This window comes from Electrona antarctica, assembly GCF_951216825.1.
Source record: "Electrona antarctica genome assembly, chromosome: 4".
Lineage (NCBI taxonomy): Eukaryota > Metazoa > Chordata > Actinopteri > Myctophiformes > Myctophidae > Electrona > Electrona antarctica.
The window spans coordinates 29,018,990-29,035,804 of NC_136809.1; the positions used below are offsets into that span (position 1 = coordinate 29,018,990).

General features: G+C 42.0%; 1 protein-coding gene across 2 annotated transcripts in view; it reads right to left on the reverse strand.

Moving 5' to 3' along the window:
- npnta (nephronectin a) overlaps positions 1 to 13,716 on the reverse strand; it is a 71,229-nt gene extending 57,513 nt beyond the window's left edge. For both annotated transcript variants that reach the window (XM_079498692.1, XM_079498691.1), the window contains exons 1-2: positions 13,368 to 13,716; positions 1,200 to 1,300 (exon numbers count right to left, since the gene is read on the reverse strand). In XM_079498692.1, the coding sequence (XP_079354818.1) occupies positions 1,200 to 1,300; positions 13,368 to 13,438 (172 nt within the window). In that variant the 5' untranslated portion in view covers positions 13,439 to 13,716. The remainder of the gene's footprint in view (positions 1 to 1,199; positions 1,301 to 13,367) is intronic.
- Between the last annotated feature and the right edge of the window lie 3,099 nt (positions 13,717 to 16,815).

The window sequence follows — 16,815 nt, forward strand, 5'->3', positions numbered from 1 at the left end:
GATGATCTGTGCAGTTGTAATTATTTATAGAAGTAATTATTACCAGGTCATAACAAGGGTTTAGCTTCTGTATAAGCAAATACTATATCAATATACAACATGCTATCGATTTTTATACCAATGATGCTTCTCCCAAGATAGAAGCTAGATTTTCCCAGTTTTGCTACTTACTGATCTTCAGCTTTGTAGGGCATAGTAGTAAACTGTCTATTATAACCAGCAGGTGCAAAGTGGAAATCTAGGCTCAGTTTCTTATCTCTGCCTCTCCACCTGTAGCTTATGGGTCTCTGCCTCACAATAGCCACTCGCAGAGTGAATATAATTGCCAGCTGGTCCTTCAGTACAGTCAACCATTAGAATCAATCTTTCCCCTAAAGATTGTGCTACACAGTAAAATTCTCAGTGTCCATTTAACTTAGTAGCAATGTAATATTTTGTACACTCTCTGACTTACAAATGGATAAGTTGACACTGAGGATTTCACTGTGTACTGTATGCACCACACTAAATCCATATGTGCGTGATGCATGCATGCGCGTGCGTGCGCGTGTGCGTGACATGTATGCGCATGTGCGTGCGTGAGTGAGTGTATATGATATTTGAACGAAAGCCTGCACACATGGCAGACAATGTGTCGGGCTGCTGTGGATCTTTGTTGTGTCAAAACAAGGAATAAAGGTTTGTAGGAATGGGCTTTCTTTCAAATATTCTACGTGATTTATCTCGGCCCAGCATCTTCTACTTAGATGTGCATATGATTTCTGTACTACTGAGTGTGTGTGACAGGTAAGGGTTTACTGTAGTTGGGCTTATTCCAATTTATTGAACTGTCCATGGAAAGCATTGCAACTACATCATGATACTAAGTCAGTAATTAGTTATTAGCCATATACCCAATAATGTACTTGGACTTTAAAACACTATATTTATACTCTTTAATTGTAGACTTGACATTGCCTTTGTTTAGTGTTATCATGTACAGTACATACAAAATACTTTCTCACAGGTTAGTACACTGAAATAAGACTATCCTATAGTAGCCTATACATTTGTTTTGTTCTTTCCCCAAGAGCATTTTGTGTGTTATTATAACATATCTATTAGCACTATGACCCAAGCAGAACCTAGCCACCCATGGCAACCGTTGTTAGCCCTGGTTGCCCCCGGCAGCAGCAGCTCGCAGGCGTGGCGGTACTCACGCTGGCAGTGACCCCAAGAACGCCGAGTCCATCCCCAGCAACAGTCCACCCTGGCTCCATATCGACACAGCCCATTGGATGAAGCCATCTGTCGCGGCCACCTGTAAGAAGACAGTGTTCTTCATTAGAGATGCCTCAGAGCCTGAAGAGGTTGGGTCGTTTTTGAAATGCAAAGTTTTCATTTACAACACAGTGTCTCTGAAAGCGTAATTTGCCATTGGAGGCCTCAAGTTGCAATAATGTACTTTGTAATTTCGTTTGGGCAAATTCATGCCAACCGAAATTTCCTTCTGCTGCACCAGAGACGGCAAACAAAGCATAAGAGTGATTAAGTCTAGAATATTTTCCTAGCATCACAGAAGTGAAACTAACATATTTTCCCGGCATCACAGACGTTCAGCTGATATCAACCATTGTGTAAATCAACCATGTGTGTTTGACTGATGTCAAAACACAGAGCAGCACTGAAAGACTGCCAGAACATTTTTGAATAGAAGCTTCAGTGCACATCAGCGCACCCCTGACAGTCGAATCTGAGCAGCCTTCGTCCCCGTTGCTCTGAACACGGGCATGTGAGACAGATTAGAGTGTATGTTATCGTTGAGCCCTTCATAATGCATTTTGCTATACTTATTTTCACCCCGATGACTGTAAAGGCAGTGATGTTTGGCAGCTCTGGCTGAATGTGCATCCCAGTGAAGAAACAGCTTTCCAATCATTTCAATTGCAAGATGAGAGCAGAGGATAACACTTGGTGAGCGGGAGAGAGGAAATAACGTCGATGTGTTGGTATTTACACTGTAGGTTATTTCACTTGCTTGGAGGATCAGAGAAGAATGTATTTGAGGGGCGCTAGCTGGCTTTTAGAAATTATATCATCATATGGCAGCCAAGTCTATGGACTTGTATGCCCTAAAGAAAACAGCACATGACGTGACATCAGGTGGCAGCCAAGTCTATGGACTTTTAATGTTTGAAAGAAATCATACTTGTGTGAAGTGAGGGGCGCCCACTGTGGCTGCCACATGACGTCACGGGGGGCATTCATTCACTGCAGATTCACTGCCACTATATACATTACGAGACATGAATACAGTGTCTGCATAGATTCTGTATATGGAGCCGGCCAGCAAATCTATACATCTGACCTCACTGACACCAGATTAATAGTTTAACTTCTGCTTCTCAACTGTCCCGTATTAAGAAGCTCTGTTGTTTCAGGCCTGAAATGTCAATTAAAAAAATCACACCTGTGTGAGGGGCGGTCTTATCATTATCATCATACATCATTTCATGAACAACTGAATTTATGTGATTGGTTGGTTTCGTATATCTGGCGGACATTTGACCTAATTTCTCCATTCATTGTCAATGGCAAATATGAGACGTGTGGGGACAAGATTTAGCGGACATTTGACCTAATTTCTCCTTTCATCATCAATGGCAAATATGAGACGTGTGGGGACAAAAGCTGTGGGAAAGAAAGAAAAAAAGAAGAAGGTCCATATATGGGCATTCCCAGATGATGCCCTAATTACCTAATAAATCCCTGTTATGCCCATATATGGAGATCCCTGATGTCATCAATATGAAGCCAGTATATGGGAGTGTCAATATATGGACATATTGTGCTTGCGCAAGCAGAGCGCGCAAGTACTAGTTTCGCCCAGGACGATGTGTATGCACCGTCCCAGCAAATTACGTAATGACTACTTGTGCCTGATACGGCAGTGGTGCCAGACTACATACAAGTATACATAGGAGCATTACCTCTAATCCTCCCGACACTAAAACATATCGTCATTACGTCACCATCGAAAACCAATTACACTCTGGCATTGGGACCTTTAATCCACATCTTTATTACGTCATCATTGAGAGCTAGTCATCATTGAGAGCTAGCATATGACGCCAGTTATACCCTGACGTCATATGCTGGGACGGTGCATACGCATCAAAAGTAACCACAGTATACCACTAATCAATTTACAAATTACATATACATATACATAGAGGCATTTCCTGTAATCCACCCGACATTGATCGAGATATACGTCACCATCGAAGGCATTGGGTCCTTTAATCCACATCTTTATTACGTCATCATTGAGAGCTAGTCATCATTGAGAGCTAGCTATACCAGTTATACCCTGACGTCATATGCTGGGACGGTGCATACGCATCAAAAGTAACCACAGTATACCGCTAATCAACTTACAAATTACATATACAGAGGCATTTCCTTTAATCCACCCGACACTGATCGAGATATACGTCACCATTGAAGGCATTGGGTCCTTTAATCCACATCTTTATTACGATATACTTCATAATACTACTTTTTACGTGCAAAAAGTAGGTACGTAGCAAAAAGCTAAACCTAATAATTCAATATTTCAATCGTTCTTTCAAAGAGAAGCTGAGATTTGACAGTTTGTAGCGGTCGACAGTACTTGCGCGCTCTGCTTGCGCACTAGTAGGCCTATGGCCTACTTGTGTGCAACAAGCAAGTAGGCACTCGACAGAGTGCAGTTCTAGTTATTACATATTATTATTTTTGAGGGGCGCTAGCCTCCTACGCACAGCTTTGTGTGTTTGTGTGTATGAGCACGGAATGTGCTCAGCTGATTGGCTGAGCACAGAATGTGATGTATGACGATTTATGATCTCGTCAGTCGTCATTTCACTTTTCTTTTTGAGTGGTGTAAACCACTCCTACAACTGGCTTTGTTAGTTTACGTGTCTGTCTGTCTGTGCTCAAAAAATGAGCACGGCTGCTATGGTCACCCAGTTCACACGGGTGTGATGACATTACGTCAGACCACAGCTGATCAGTCTATATAAGACCTTACACCACTCAGTTCACACGGGTGTGATTTTTTTAATACAGTCGCTTCTTGGCAGCAAGAGCACTAGGATTACATTTTCCTCTTTGGGCACAGACAGAACAGGATGAAAGAAGGGACCATTTAAGGGTGGTGAAGAACATACTGCTCAGACAAATTCAATGATACAGTTATCTAACTGACTTGACTTCTGGTACGCTATTCTGTTGATGATCAAAAACATCATGGGTTAATTCATCTGGGAAAGTTGTACATTTTAAAGTTGAACTGTTACTAAACTGCAGACAAAAGCGGGAATTGATTCGATGTAAGCTTATAATGGTATGAGAGCTCTGCCTCCCCATTCGCATCCACGTGTACTTCAGTCTAACAAGTGATGCAACATACCTTAAGGTAGCAAATATATCAAACACTCATGGAAAGTGTCTAGAGTCTGGGGAGCTCAGCCGTATGTTAGGAAAAATCTACCTGCCAGCTCCATATCGGCTAGAAATAACAAACCTCAAACAAATGGTTGAGATTCTCTTTTCTGTCTCATACTCCTTTAATGCATCACAAAAGAAAGTTCAAGAATTGAAAAATATAGACCAAGAGAACATTATTGGAGCATTTTTGAGGGGCGCTAGACCCTCCAATGCATGGCTTTCTGAAATTACGTCATATGCCAGCCAAGTAAGTCTATGGACTTGAAATGTTTGTTAGAGCCTAATTATAAATTCCCCGTCCCCAGCCAAGTCTATGGACTTTAATGTTTGTTTAGGGGAGTAAATGACAACATAATACGTCATCAAGTGTGATTTTTGAGGGGCGATAGCCTCCTATGTCTAGCTTTTGGTGTATGTGCACAAACTTTGTCCTACACAAATCCCATTGACAATGAATGGACAATTTGAGTGTAAATACAAACATCGCGTAACACAAACATTGAAGACGAAGGTGAGGATGCAAATTCTCATTGGCCGAAATGAGATGATGATGTACGATGATGAAATCACCCCTCAACAATCTGAGAAAGAAATAAACAGATCACTGGCTATTTATAAACCAGATGGAGCCCTACACATACTGTAAGAGTTTTCTTAACTCCTGGATGAGAGATGGGTGGGAAAACATGTTGGGCATGTCATTATACATAGGTAAAGATTCTCATAAGTAGCCTAGGCCTAATTGTATATGATGCTTCATCATTTCTAATCCATCATAGGTCTGTGTTGTGTGGCAAAAACAGCAGATCTGCAAATACAGTATGTATAGACCAGGCCTATGTGGTTAAATCAGTGACAAAAGTCTCTCTGAACATGCGCCTTTCTTGACACAATAGATTGCCCTAGTGCCTTGGTGAGAGGGTGAGGTTGATGCTCAGTATGCAGGCCGCATCCATTGCTGCTATCCCCTCCTGTTAGCATCGCTTTGGCAAGACGAGGAAATGCTAATGCTCGGCCCCACTGCCAGTCACCTCGCCGGGACAAAAAAAAGAGAAAATAAAACAGCTTATGGAGGATGCTAAGTGAGAGTGGCAGGCTCTGGGAAAATGTTTGTCTGTTGCCTGACAGACAGGAAGGCACTGAGGCGGGCAGGGAGGCTGAGGTGAGGCATATAGAGTTCAGGAGAGCAGAGGAGAGGAGAGGGTGTTTATGGGCACAGTCTCCTCTCAGGTACACTATCTTTACACATGTATCTACAGATGAAACACACACACACACATAAATAAATACACACACACACACGCACACGCACACGCACGCACGCACACACACACACACACACACACACACACACACACACACACACACACACACACACACACACACACACACACACACACACACACACACACACACACACACACACACACACACACACACACACACACACACGCGTGCGTGCGTGCGCTCACACATGCACGCACACAGAGAGAGAGCACCTGCTGTCCTACATACAGATCCCCGTCAAACACATCAGCTCTTTCTGCTTGTGGTTAATTTACACCATTAACATCCATAAAGGATACAGATCAAGGCGGTGGGAAAGCATATCAATATGGTAACAGGATATAAGGAGGGTGATTAACAATCATAATAACACAGAGACAAGCAAGCTGAAGCAAATCGGCCCTTCTTGGTATTAATAATTCAACCAAATTCTCACTTGTTATTCAGAGGCCATTTAACCACCTCTGCACAGTGCCTGTAATGAACACCACAGAGGAATATGTGGCGTCAACAACAGGACTGTTGGCAATCTGTGCACCCAGAGCATTTTTATCCAAGAAAAAGCTAAATGAAAATGTATAACTTTTTCCCCACTTGTGTTTGCCAGCATCAAATGGCTGTGAGAGGAAGATGATCTTTGATAGTGCAAGACGTTGAGCCTGTGTGATCAAAGGGAACACAAGCGTTGATCCTCAGGCTCCCGTGGGATTGTGGCCAATGAGACAGACTGTCTGCAGGGCTTTCATGGCACAGAGTCATAGAGCCGGGGAGGACTTTGAGTCTCATAGTGTGCAACAGGTAGGGCTGCATGATTATGGCTCAAATGACAATACTGATTATTTGATGGTGATGTTTGTGGGGGATTTAATTTTCTCATTGTGCTTATCAATGCCACATCTTTGGGGAAATGGTAATGACATCTATTATTGTTCGTCTGTTAGCCTGATGGATGAGGAGATGCATTGTGCAATGTTCTGATTATTAACCCTTGTTTAATGGTGAGGAGATGGTAGGCATATGGTATTTGAATGAATAGCCATTTACAATTATGTCTACATAATTGTGTGTGCAGCCCCCACCCTGTGGAACTCTCTCCCAATGGAGATTCGCCATGCTCCAACATGGGCTCCTTTAAGCCTGCTTTGAAAACAATATTCTCTGTAGGCTTATGGCAAAAGGTTGCTCATTGTTTTTGATGTAAAGCATCTTTGGATTTATGTCATGAAAAGTGCTATATAAATATATTATTATTATTAAATAATTATGTTTTGGTCCTGAATAATTTAATCAAACGTGCATATACCCAGTAATAAATATATGTATTTATATTATGGAAACCCTGAGGAAGACTATTGTGGAAACGTTTCCTGTACCTTTTAATAAACCTTTGCATTGTGGCTAAGAGCTGTGCGGCCTCATCCTTTTCAACAATATTATGGAAACACAACATACCTCTGTACTGTCTCTCTCTGTCTCTAACCATCTTTAGCACGCCCACACACACTCATATTACACACAGATCATCTCAATAATATGCTTCCATCTAACACACACACACACACACACACACACACACACACACACACACACACACACACACACACACACACACACACACACACACACACACACACACACACACACACACACACACACACACACACACACACACACACACACACACACACAATGAAGTCAATTGTTATTCGCAGTTCGACTTGTGTTCCTCTCTCATTCATTCTCAGACTGGATGTAGCCAGAGGCAGTTGTGTACTGCTGTGTGCATAGTTTATACTAACATGATGTGATTGTGTCAACAATGCCATGCCATGAAAATCATTTCTTCATGTAAATGGTATTGAACTATTCATATTCAGATTCTCCTTTCACCATCACCTGCACTGATTTACTGGCATATGAAATGAAATGGACATGAGGATAACAGTCATATTTATGACCCTAAGGCAGTGAATAATGATCCTAAATTGCACAAAGCCTTAAGGGAGCTCGAGCAGATAATTATTACCCTTCACGCATGCCGTGTACCACCCCTTCCGACCCATATACCGATCCAGACAAAGTCCTCTCCACAGAGAAAGAGCGAGGGAGAGAGAGAATATCATGGGTAACTGTATAGGTACACCATCCATCACTCCATTTCTTTGGAAAATGGATACAGAGCCAGGCCTGATTTATACTTCATCGTATGCTGGTGTGGCATACAAAGAATAGCCAACATACAAGCTCACAATGTGTTGTGGAGGCAACGTGTTGTGAGCTTGTAGGTCTGCTATTTTCGGTGCACAACGACTGAGCAGTACACTAGGCTTAAGCCAATCATCCTTGACTGGGAGAGAAGGGAATTCTATTTCTATCCATCATTCAGAGAGGTGTTCTCTTAAGTGGCAGTATGAAGACCCAGCAGGATAATGAGCATCCGCAGAGTGGCCCTCATTCACAGCAATGATATAATCTATCCATCTACATCCATGCCTGACAGTGTATCTGCCCATCTAGCCATCCATCTATCGATCTAGGAACACTGTGAAATCTGGAGAGTTAATTTAACGGATAGTGTAAAAATGGGTCCAATTTGAAAATGGTGACACAAATGCCTTTGGACGGAAGGTCGGGTTCGATCCTAGCTCCTCTGGGCATTGTGTCAAAGTGTCCAAGAGCAAGACACTGAACGACTCCTAATAGTTAGGATGGAGGACAGATTCTTTCCCCTACCCTCCCCTTGATACCCATGGACGCTGACTCTTTGATCTGCAGCATCTTGCTGCAATCCGGAATTTATTTTAATTAATCAATTTTTATTTTAATCAATTTTTGATTTTAACCAATCTATAGAGCGTCGCAGTCCAGTACCCTGGACCAGGAAATGAAACCCAATGCATTTTTCCCATAGACATTTCTTAAAGTATTTATTTAAAGACGGTTACGCCGCGGACAAAGCCAACTCGAGTCGTGACAACTCATGACAACACAAACAATATTTTGGACCAAACAAATAATTACAAAGAAGAAAAACAACAAAAAAAGTGTTGTAACCTGCCGTTTTTTTCTTCTTTCTAATTATTTGTTCGGCCCAAAAAATTGTGTTTGTTGTCATGATTTGTCACGACTCCAGTTGGCTTTGTCCGCGGCGTAAACGTCTTTAAATAAATACTTTCTGAAATGTCTATGAGGAAAATGAACGGAGAATCATTTCCTGGTCCAGGGTAGGAGGCGGGACTGCGACGCTCTATATGGTAGGTCCTATGCTATTATACTGTATTAACATATCCTACCAGGTAGGATATGTATAATAGCATGTCAGAACTCAGCAGTAATTTGAGGTGGGCTCCCTGCTCTTCTACTGACACATTGACCATGGTCTCGGTTTAGTTTTTGTTACTAAAGAAAACGTGTTTGAATCCTGGGTAGGACATAAATGTTACAGATTGCAGCTTTAAATACCTGCTCCAACCTGCCATGCTCTACCTGAGGCATGAGCATGTGGAGCCACCAGGTCTCAGACAGGTTACTGAGCCACCTTGTACAGTATATTGCACATGGCGCCATTGGGGGGTGTCTATGTGAGCGCTTTGCCAAAGCTACCGCTGTCTGTGGCTCATAACATGATATGGGACTCTGGCAACTATAATGGGAGTCAAAAGTAGAACGGAGAGAGTCAAGTATCATAGAATTCATCTTCAATGTTTTTTTTCCCAGTGGAAAGGAAAACACACAACAGTGAGGTGCAGATTACAGATAGTACAATAGTCCAGATCCATATGTATTTTTCTTTCTGTGATAACGTGTTGGCCAACAGGACTTGTTCAAGATCAGTCAATTCAATTAAAACAAGCATTACCAAGGTTTTATGCCACAAATGCACACACCGATGTCCGATGGCAAAGGAAACCATGCAAGGCACCAACCTGCTCATTGGGAGCAATTAAGGATTCTTGCTCAAGGACACTAACGCAGGATAGAGGAGCCAGGGATCAAACCGGGAACCTTCCAATCCCCAAGCGTCCGCTCTACCACCTGATTCTGCCGCCCATATAAGTTAAGTACGGAAACATAGTATCTGATGAGGAAGGATTTATTTCCACACGCAAAAGGGAGGGAAAAGTCAGATCCCATGTTCAGAAGAGGTATTCAGGGAGCTGATGTGTAAAAATACATCCCTGTGCTTTAAAGGGCAGAGAGACATGCACTGGATACAGGTAACAATGAGACCACCTAACCAGTAACCACATACTGTATATGATCAAAACGCGTAGAGATCATGCATGTTCATATCAAACAAACGCATCACGGAGGCCTCCGTGGATTGATTAGGCCTATTTCGTTTACTGTTTGACAAGAAGAACAGCATTGCGTTGCTAAAAATAGAAATATGTCAAATAACGTATTTATTTCTAAAGGGTATTCTGAATGTATGTGCACAGTATCAGGACATGCTTATATACCGTATACATAAATATATAAACCATCCTCAATACAATCTCAAATGTTCACCTGCTGCGTTACATGCCATGATCCTCTCTACCATGTCTTTTCTGCTTCTCTCCATCATGCTGTCAAATAAATGCTGTAAAAAATAATCTTTAACGCATACCATAAATCCAATTCATCTCATGAAGTAGCTATAAACAGTGCATTAGCACTCCAATCCCCTGCAGGTCCAAATGTTAGGCTTGCTATTACAATGCAAACACTGTCTGGCAGCAGTCCATGTCTTAGGAGTACAGTATTACTGAGAAGCTGGTATGTGCTGCATGGCCCTGCATGGACTCCAGCAGGTTAGTGACGTCACAGGAGAAACAACAGCACTCGTCCAACTGGTGGCTTTCATCTTGGTAAAGTGCTCTGACCTGAGTGTGCACTTATGACAGGGAAGCTGTCCCCTAAGTCAATTTCCCCAAATATGTTTTAAGCATCACAGCTTTGTTGACGGAAAAGGAGAGGGAGAGAGACAACGCAAGAGAGAGAGAGAGAGAGAGAGAGAGAGAGACAGAGACACACAGAGGGAGAGATAAACAGAGAGAAAAAGACAGAGACAGAGAGAGCTACTCATTAAAAGTGGTCCGAGTCATTCAGACTTTAGCTGGACCAGATTTTCCTGTCCAGTGGGCCAGGACTCATGTAGTGGGACATGAGAATGGCTACAAACTTCATAATCAGATTAATAATCATATTCTATATTCTCATTCTGTCATTTATGGTGTCATCTATTCACATTGACCATGTCTAAACCTGCAGATAAGTGCAAGGGATGGTTGAGCCAGGTGTAGGTTACAGTATATATGTTTTACTAGTAGCCTATTGTATATTATTTTGTGTGGGGACAAAAATAATGCCCTTGCCAGTTATGCCCGTGAAGGCGCTTAGGTGCGGATGGATAAGCTTGTTTTCTCGCTTTCACTGAAAGGCAAATAAGCAATAAGCCTTGGTAATAAACAGCCCCTTTTTCCTTTCCTTATGGGGAATATGCTCAGGATGAATTAATATTAAAGCTGACGACCCTAGCCGGGGGAAGTTTATACCCATGGAAATTGGCAAATAATGGCTATGGTGACAAGCAGTTCCATCATCCAACACAGTCTGTCAAGGCTGGGTTCATGTATAAATGCTCATTACCCGACAGACGTGGTGTGAAATAAAAAGACAGCCATTTGACTACCGTGTCAGAATGCCATTAGCCATTGTGATCAACCCCTCTCTGAGTAATCAATATAACTCCATAATGCAAACAAGCATGAGTTCGGTTAACAATTCTTGTATGGCCTCAGTACTCATTCTCACCGATCTGGGAAGAAAGAAATCAGACCTGTCTGAAGTGAGTGGTGCAGCTGCACCCTGTTGGTACCCTAAACATACATAGGGACACAGGGACGGACAAAGCTGGGCATTGGAGTGGCTGCACCCGGTTGCACCAATCAAAAAAAAACAGAAAGTTGGACACAAATGTAGACTACTTGAAGACAACCTATATCTTATTTGAAACATCAAAATAAATGTAAAATTAACATGGGTAAAAGAGCAGGAAGACAGGTAGGAAGACAAAAGTTTCAAAAGACTTTTGTTGTTTTCCCATGTATTCCATTTGGTTGAGCAAAGTGAATTATTAGTTTCATATTCCCCGTCTAAATCTAAATCTGTCATTTAAAACCATTGCCCTATACAGCAGCCGAAGTGCAATGCAATTAATACATGTGGTAAATAGCTATCTAAACTGCCCTAAATATAGGCCAATATGCATCATGCAATATTGCATGTGTGTGAATTTGGGGATCTCTCAGGGTCAGGGCCTTATGTTGGTGGCTCTACCAGTGGTTCTCAACCATTCCTGGATCAGGGTCCACTTGAAATGCTCGGCCCACCCATATTACCACTTAAAATGCATGGATGAGCAGCATGCATTTACAGAATGGAACAAATGTCTTAAGATCCTTTTCATGGGTATCAGAATGAAAAAAGAAAGAACCAAAATATATATTTTGTCCCAAAACTCCCTGTGCAATCACATTAGGACACACACACACACACACACACACACACACACACACACACACACACACACACACACACACACACACACACACACACACACACACACACACACACACACACACACACACACACACACACACACACACACACTATATATATAATTAAATGGATGGTAAGAATAAAATAATAAAGTTAAACTTTTTTTTCTTTTGTTCATGCATATATGATGCACATTTCTAGACACCATACAGGCATATAGGCTCCCACAAGTGAAATGATCTAATGAATCAAAATAAAGTTAGCAATAAGCAGCCCAAGCCTGCATGCAGTCAGAATGTTATGACATGTATTCAGGTGTGGTAGATAAGTAAAGAGGCATTAGACAATAATCCATCATTTAGCTCAGGTGCACCAATGGTCGCAGATCTCTCGGTACACGCGCACGCATTCTTTTTGGTTTGGCTCGTCTCCACCTCTCTCTCCTCACATACTTCACCGGATTCGTGTTTGAACAAGAATCACGGGGAAATGTGCTGTCACATCAGTTCATAATGAGCCAAATGATCGCACGAGAGAAGGCTTAAGCATGTTGTTTTGTTTATGTGCAGAGTAGGCTATGTATAGGACTATATACAGTAGCCTACCAGAGGGTAATTACGCGGTTATAGGTAGGCTACTGCGTAATCAGCTGGTGTCGAATATTGTGAAATTAACTGATTATTAAATCGGCCAAAGTGTGGACGGGATTATGACTGCTGAATTAAAAGTTGGTGCAATGAAGTGAATGATGATCGCGGATTAAAAGGGATAAGAGAAAATTGGATATAAGCTTGGGCGCACTGTGTACGAAGCTCACTAAAGCGCATTAATTTAACACGCAATTATTTCAACACAAATTAACAGCAACACGTTTCAGCGAGTCTAGACAAAATAATCCTAAACAGCATTTCAGAGACATCGTATCGGGATCAAGCTCAAAGTCGTGAAGTGTAAAAAATACTGCTTCTTCATAGCTGTTTGAAACGCACAGGACAGCCTATGAAATCAATGAAACACAATCTGAAATTTGCAGTTATTATTTATATAAAATGATGATGCCTTACCTCCCGTCAAAGTCTGCACTTGCTCCAAAGCAGCAGCTGTATAACAACATCAACTTAATCCACAATTCCATGATTTTGACAAAGCGCGCACACAGCGTGCTTTATTTCCCTCAAAATGTAAACTATCTAACTGTAGGACCGTAGTGAACTTACAACATGCAACAACAGCAAGCACACTTTATTACGCACGCTGAAGGCGCACCGGTATGAGCTGTTTGTTGGTGTTACTGAAACTGTTCAATTGCCAAGGTACCATGCAGAGAGAAACTAGAGTCCGCGATGCGTGGAAGTGGCACAGCGCGTTTGTAGCGGAGCGGAGTGCACTCTATCGGTCTGCAAGGGACCCCACACCACACCACAGCCAACCAACCCTCTCTGTGTCTCTCTCTCCGTCTGTCTCTCTCTCCTTCCCCACTCCCCCCCCCCCCCTCTCTCTGAGTCTCCCCCTCCCCTCAGTCCTCTCTCTATTTCTCTCCTCAATGCCGTCTGTTGTGCCTTAAGGGTCTTTAACAAAAAGCAAGACCTTTGCTCTTCCAGGAAGGAGCCTGTGATGATGCCATGCTTGCCTCATGCCTGGCATGTTCTGGAAATGCCTTAATTGATTTGACTATAGCCTGCTGAGACATGCAAGGTGCCCTGCCCACCCATGATAGATTCACACCTTCTGATTCCCGCAGCAAATTACACCAATGAGGACACTCCTTATAGGCTACCAGTGTCGCCAGTGTTCACGTGTTCAACTTCTGAAGGTCAAGTAACTGCATCTTCTATTTTGTACAGGTCTATTTTAGTTAGTTAGTTGCTGCGAGAGTGAGTAACTACAGTGAGTTAGTTCTGTAGAGAATAACTACAATAGATAGGCTAGGCAGGGGTGCCCACACTTTTTTGACTTGACTTTCCAAATTACCGGTACCAGCACAACAAGGTCTACCCACCCTAAAAAGTATTATCCCATTGCTGAAAATATTTTAAAAAATGTATCTGAAGGGGCTTTGGAATAGAGGCACTGGTGTTACATATCAGACAAACACATACTTGGAATGGGAAATAGAGGTGGGAAAATAGAATTGGTACTATTTTGTTTTGTATAACTTTGTAATGCTACTGATGTTTGTGCTCAACACTCTTGAAAACAAAGTATTGCATTGTGGGTTTGAGCTGACAGGCCATGTCATTCAATGAAGTCACCTTAATTCGAGTGGCAGATGCCTCTTTTCTTTTTTAAATGATATATTTTTAGGGCCATGATGTCATGTGATCTATACCTGCAAAGCCTTTGTGATCTACTGGTAGATCACAATCTACCTTTTCGGCACCCCTGGGCTAGAGGTTAACCACTTAAACCCTCTATTCTATTAAAACGTATCTGAATTACCTGACAACTATATATTTAGACCGCTTTTTTCCATTTACACCAAATATTTTCGCAAAGAATACCAGATCTACAAGCTCATAGCACTGCAACATGTTGATTTGCTATTTTTGACGATTGTTCCCCCCCAGAATAGGCATGCTTGTTAAGTGTGTGTATGTGTGGTGTGTGAATCTGAAGATTCACCTTCTCCATGACCATGTCCCACTCATGAGCACTTCACATTCAAAGTAGGCCTATATTGGATTGTATCCACTCTGTCTGGAGGCGGCAACACAAGAGCCGGTCTCATTACTTGTGATGTGATGCACTATTACTAAGAACACCTCACGCCTCCACCCTCCAGTATCCAGCTCAATCAATACATTGCTTTAGCAGGTACTAAGAAAATAAATCAAAGATAGGGAGTGACAGCGCGAGAGAGATCACCAACCAGCATCATGGTCACTATATAGACCATGGAATGACAATGGAATGTTACATGATTTCAAACTACAGAGCTGTTGTTCAGCACCATTGTTGCATTTTTATGCATGGTGCCCGTTTGTCCTGTAGTGCCTCTGTCGCTTGATTTGATACTAAATCTCAGCCGTGGCATATAGACAAAAGACCTTTTACTTTGCTGGGGCGCAAACCGGCTGGAGAATGTTGGAACCATTCGGGCTTAATTAAACAATTAATCACATTATTTTCCCTTTCACCGCTGGAGTGACAGCTGCACTCCCACACTGATTAATTGCAGTTAAGAATGATCAATGAGGTTATGCGCTATGCCAAACCACACCACCTTGCCCACCTGTATTTGTTTAAATACTCCTAATGAATGCTGTGATATTTGGAACAATAAACACCTTGAGTGTTGCAGTAAATAGACTGAGCAAGGCAGTGTTGACCTAGGATCTTTTTCTTTTCTTTTTAGAGGGCTTGTGCTGTAAATCAGCGCCTTCGCAGCCATCAACATCAAGGGCATCATAAATAAGGTTGCTATTTGGCCAGAGGGGAAATGTATCACAGCAGAGTAAGATTAAAGTCCACAAACACAAAGCAATGAGCTGTTGCAACCAACATGCCATTAATGTGAACATAGTCAAATAGTCACCATCAAGCTCATTAGATGTAGTCCACTATACTTCTCCCTTCCTCTCTATATTGTATGCCTTGTGCTCCTCTCTCTTGCATTCATGTAATGTTGGTCATCCCAAAAGTAAAAACTCAAAAATATGTACAATGTGAACAATTCAAGCGCACAATCCTGCAAGTTTTATTTAAGCAAACACCAAGTAAAACTGCAATTCCCTTTATAAATGAATGGATGGTCCACACTCTCGTCTGTGATGCAAATCTTTCCGCAGGGCCACCTATGGTAATGCCCCTTTCTCTCATGCCTTTATGCATTTCTGTCATGTGCACTTGGGCCCAAAGGTATCACGGTCCTGAGAGGCAGGTGTTTCCTTTTGAAATAATCCTATCTCTTGGAAGGAGACGTCTCTCTAGCCATTCACCTCAGGATAGATTGGCTGCGCCGGCAGAATTCAGATGAGCTGAAGATTGGTTGAGCCTCTAACGCATCTCTTCTACCCCCATCCCTCCTTTCAGTTGGTGTGGTAGAAAAAGCACCGTTTAGCCAGCACCCAGGTTTTTGCAAGCAGCGCTATATATATATATATATATATATATATAATCAAGCTGACTTTATATAATTTTCAAGAGATTATAGGGTTAGGCACAATGGCATTTCTAGGCTATTGTCATAAATTGTGAAATCTTAAAGTGGCATTTCACCCAAAATACAGTATAACAGTTCTTTGTTAATTCAGCATTCAGTGTTACTCATTATGTAAGTGAGATTTTAACTAACAGTGCTCAATTAGTTAGTTTGAGTATTTTAAATAATTGACTCAGTTCAATGAGATATTGCTTTAGACGTAGTTTGATCTGAGGTAATTGAAACTTTGACGGCAAATTGGTTAATTTCAGGGATATAGTGTGTGAAATTATTCACTGAACACAGTACATTTTGTGATTTTTGGTGACTAGGAGGGCTCACAACTATGTGTCCAATCAGGCACGGTGACC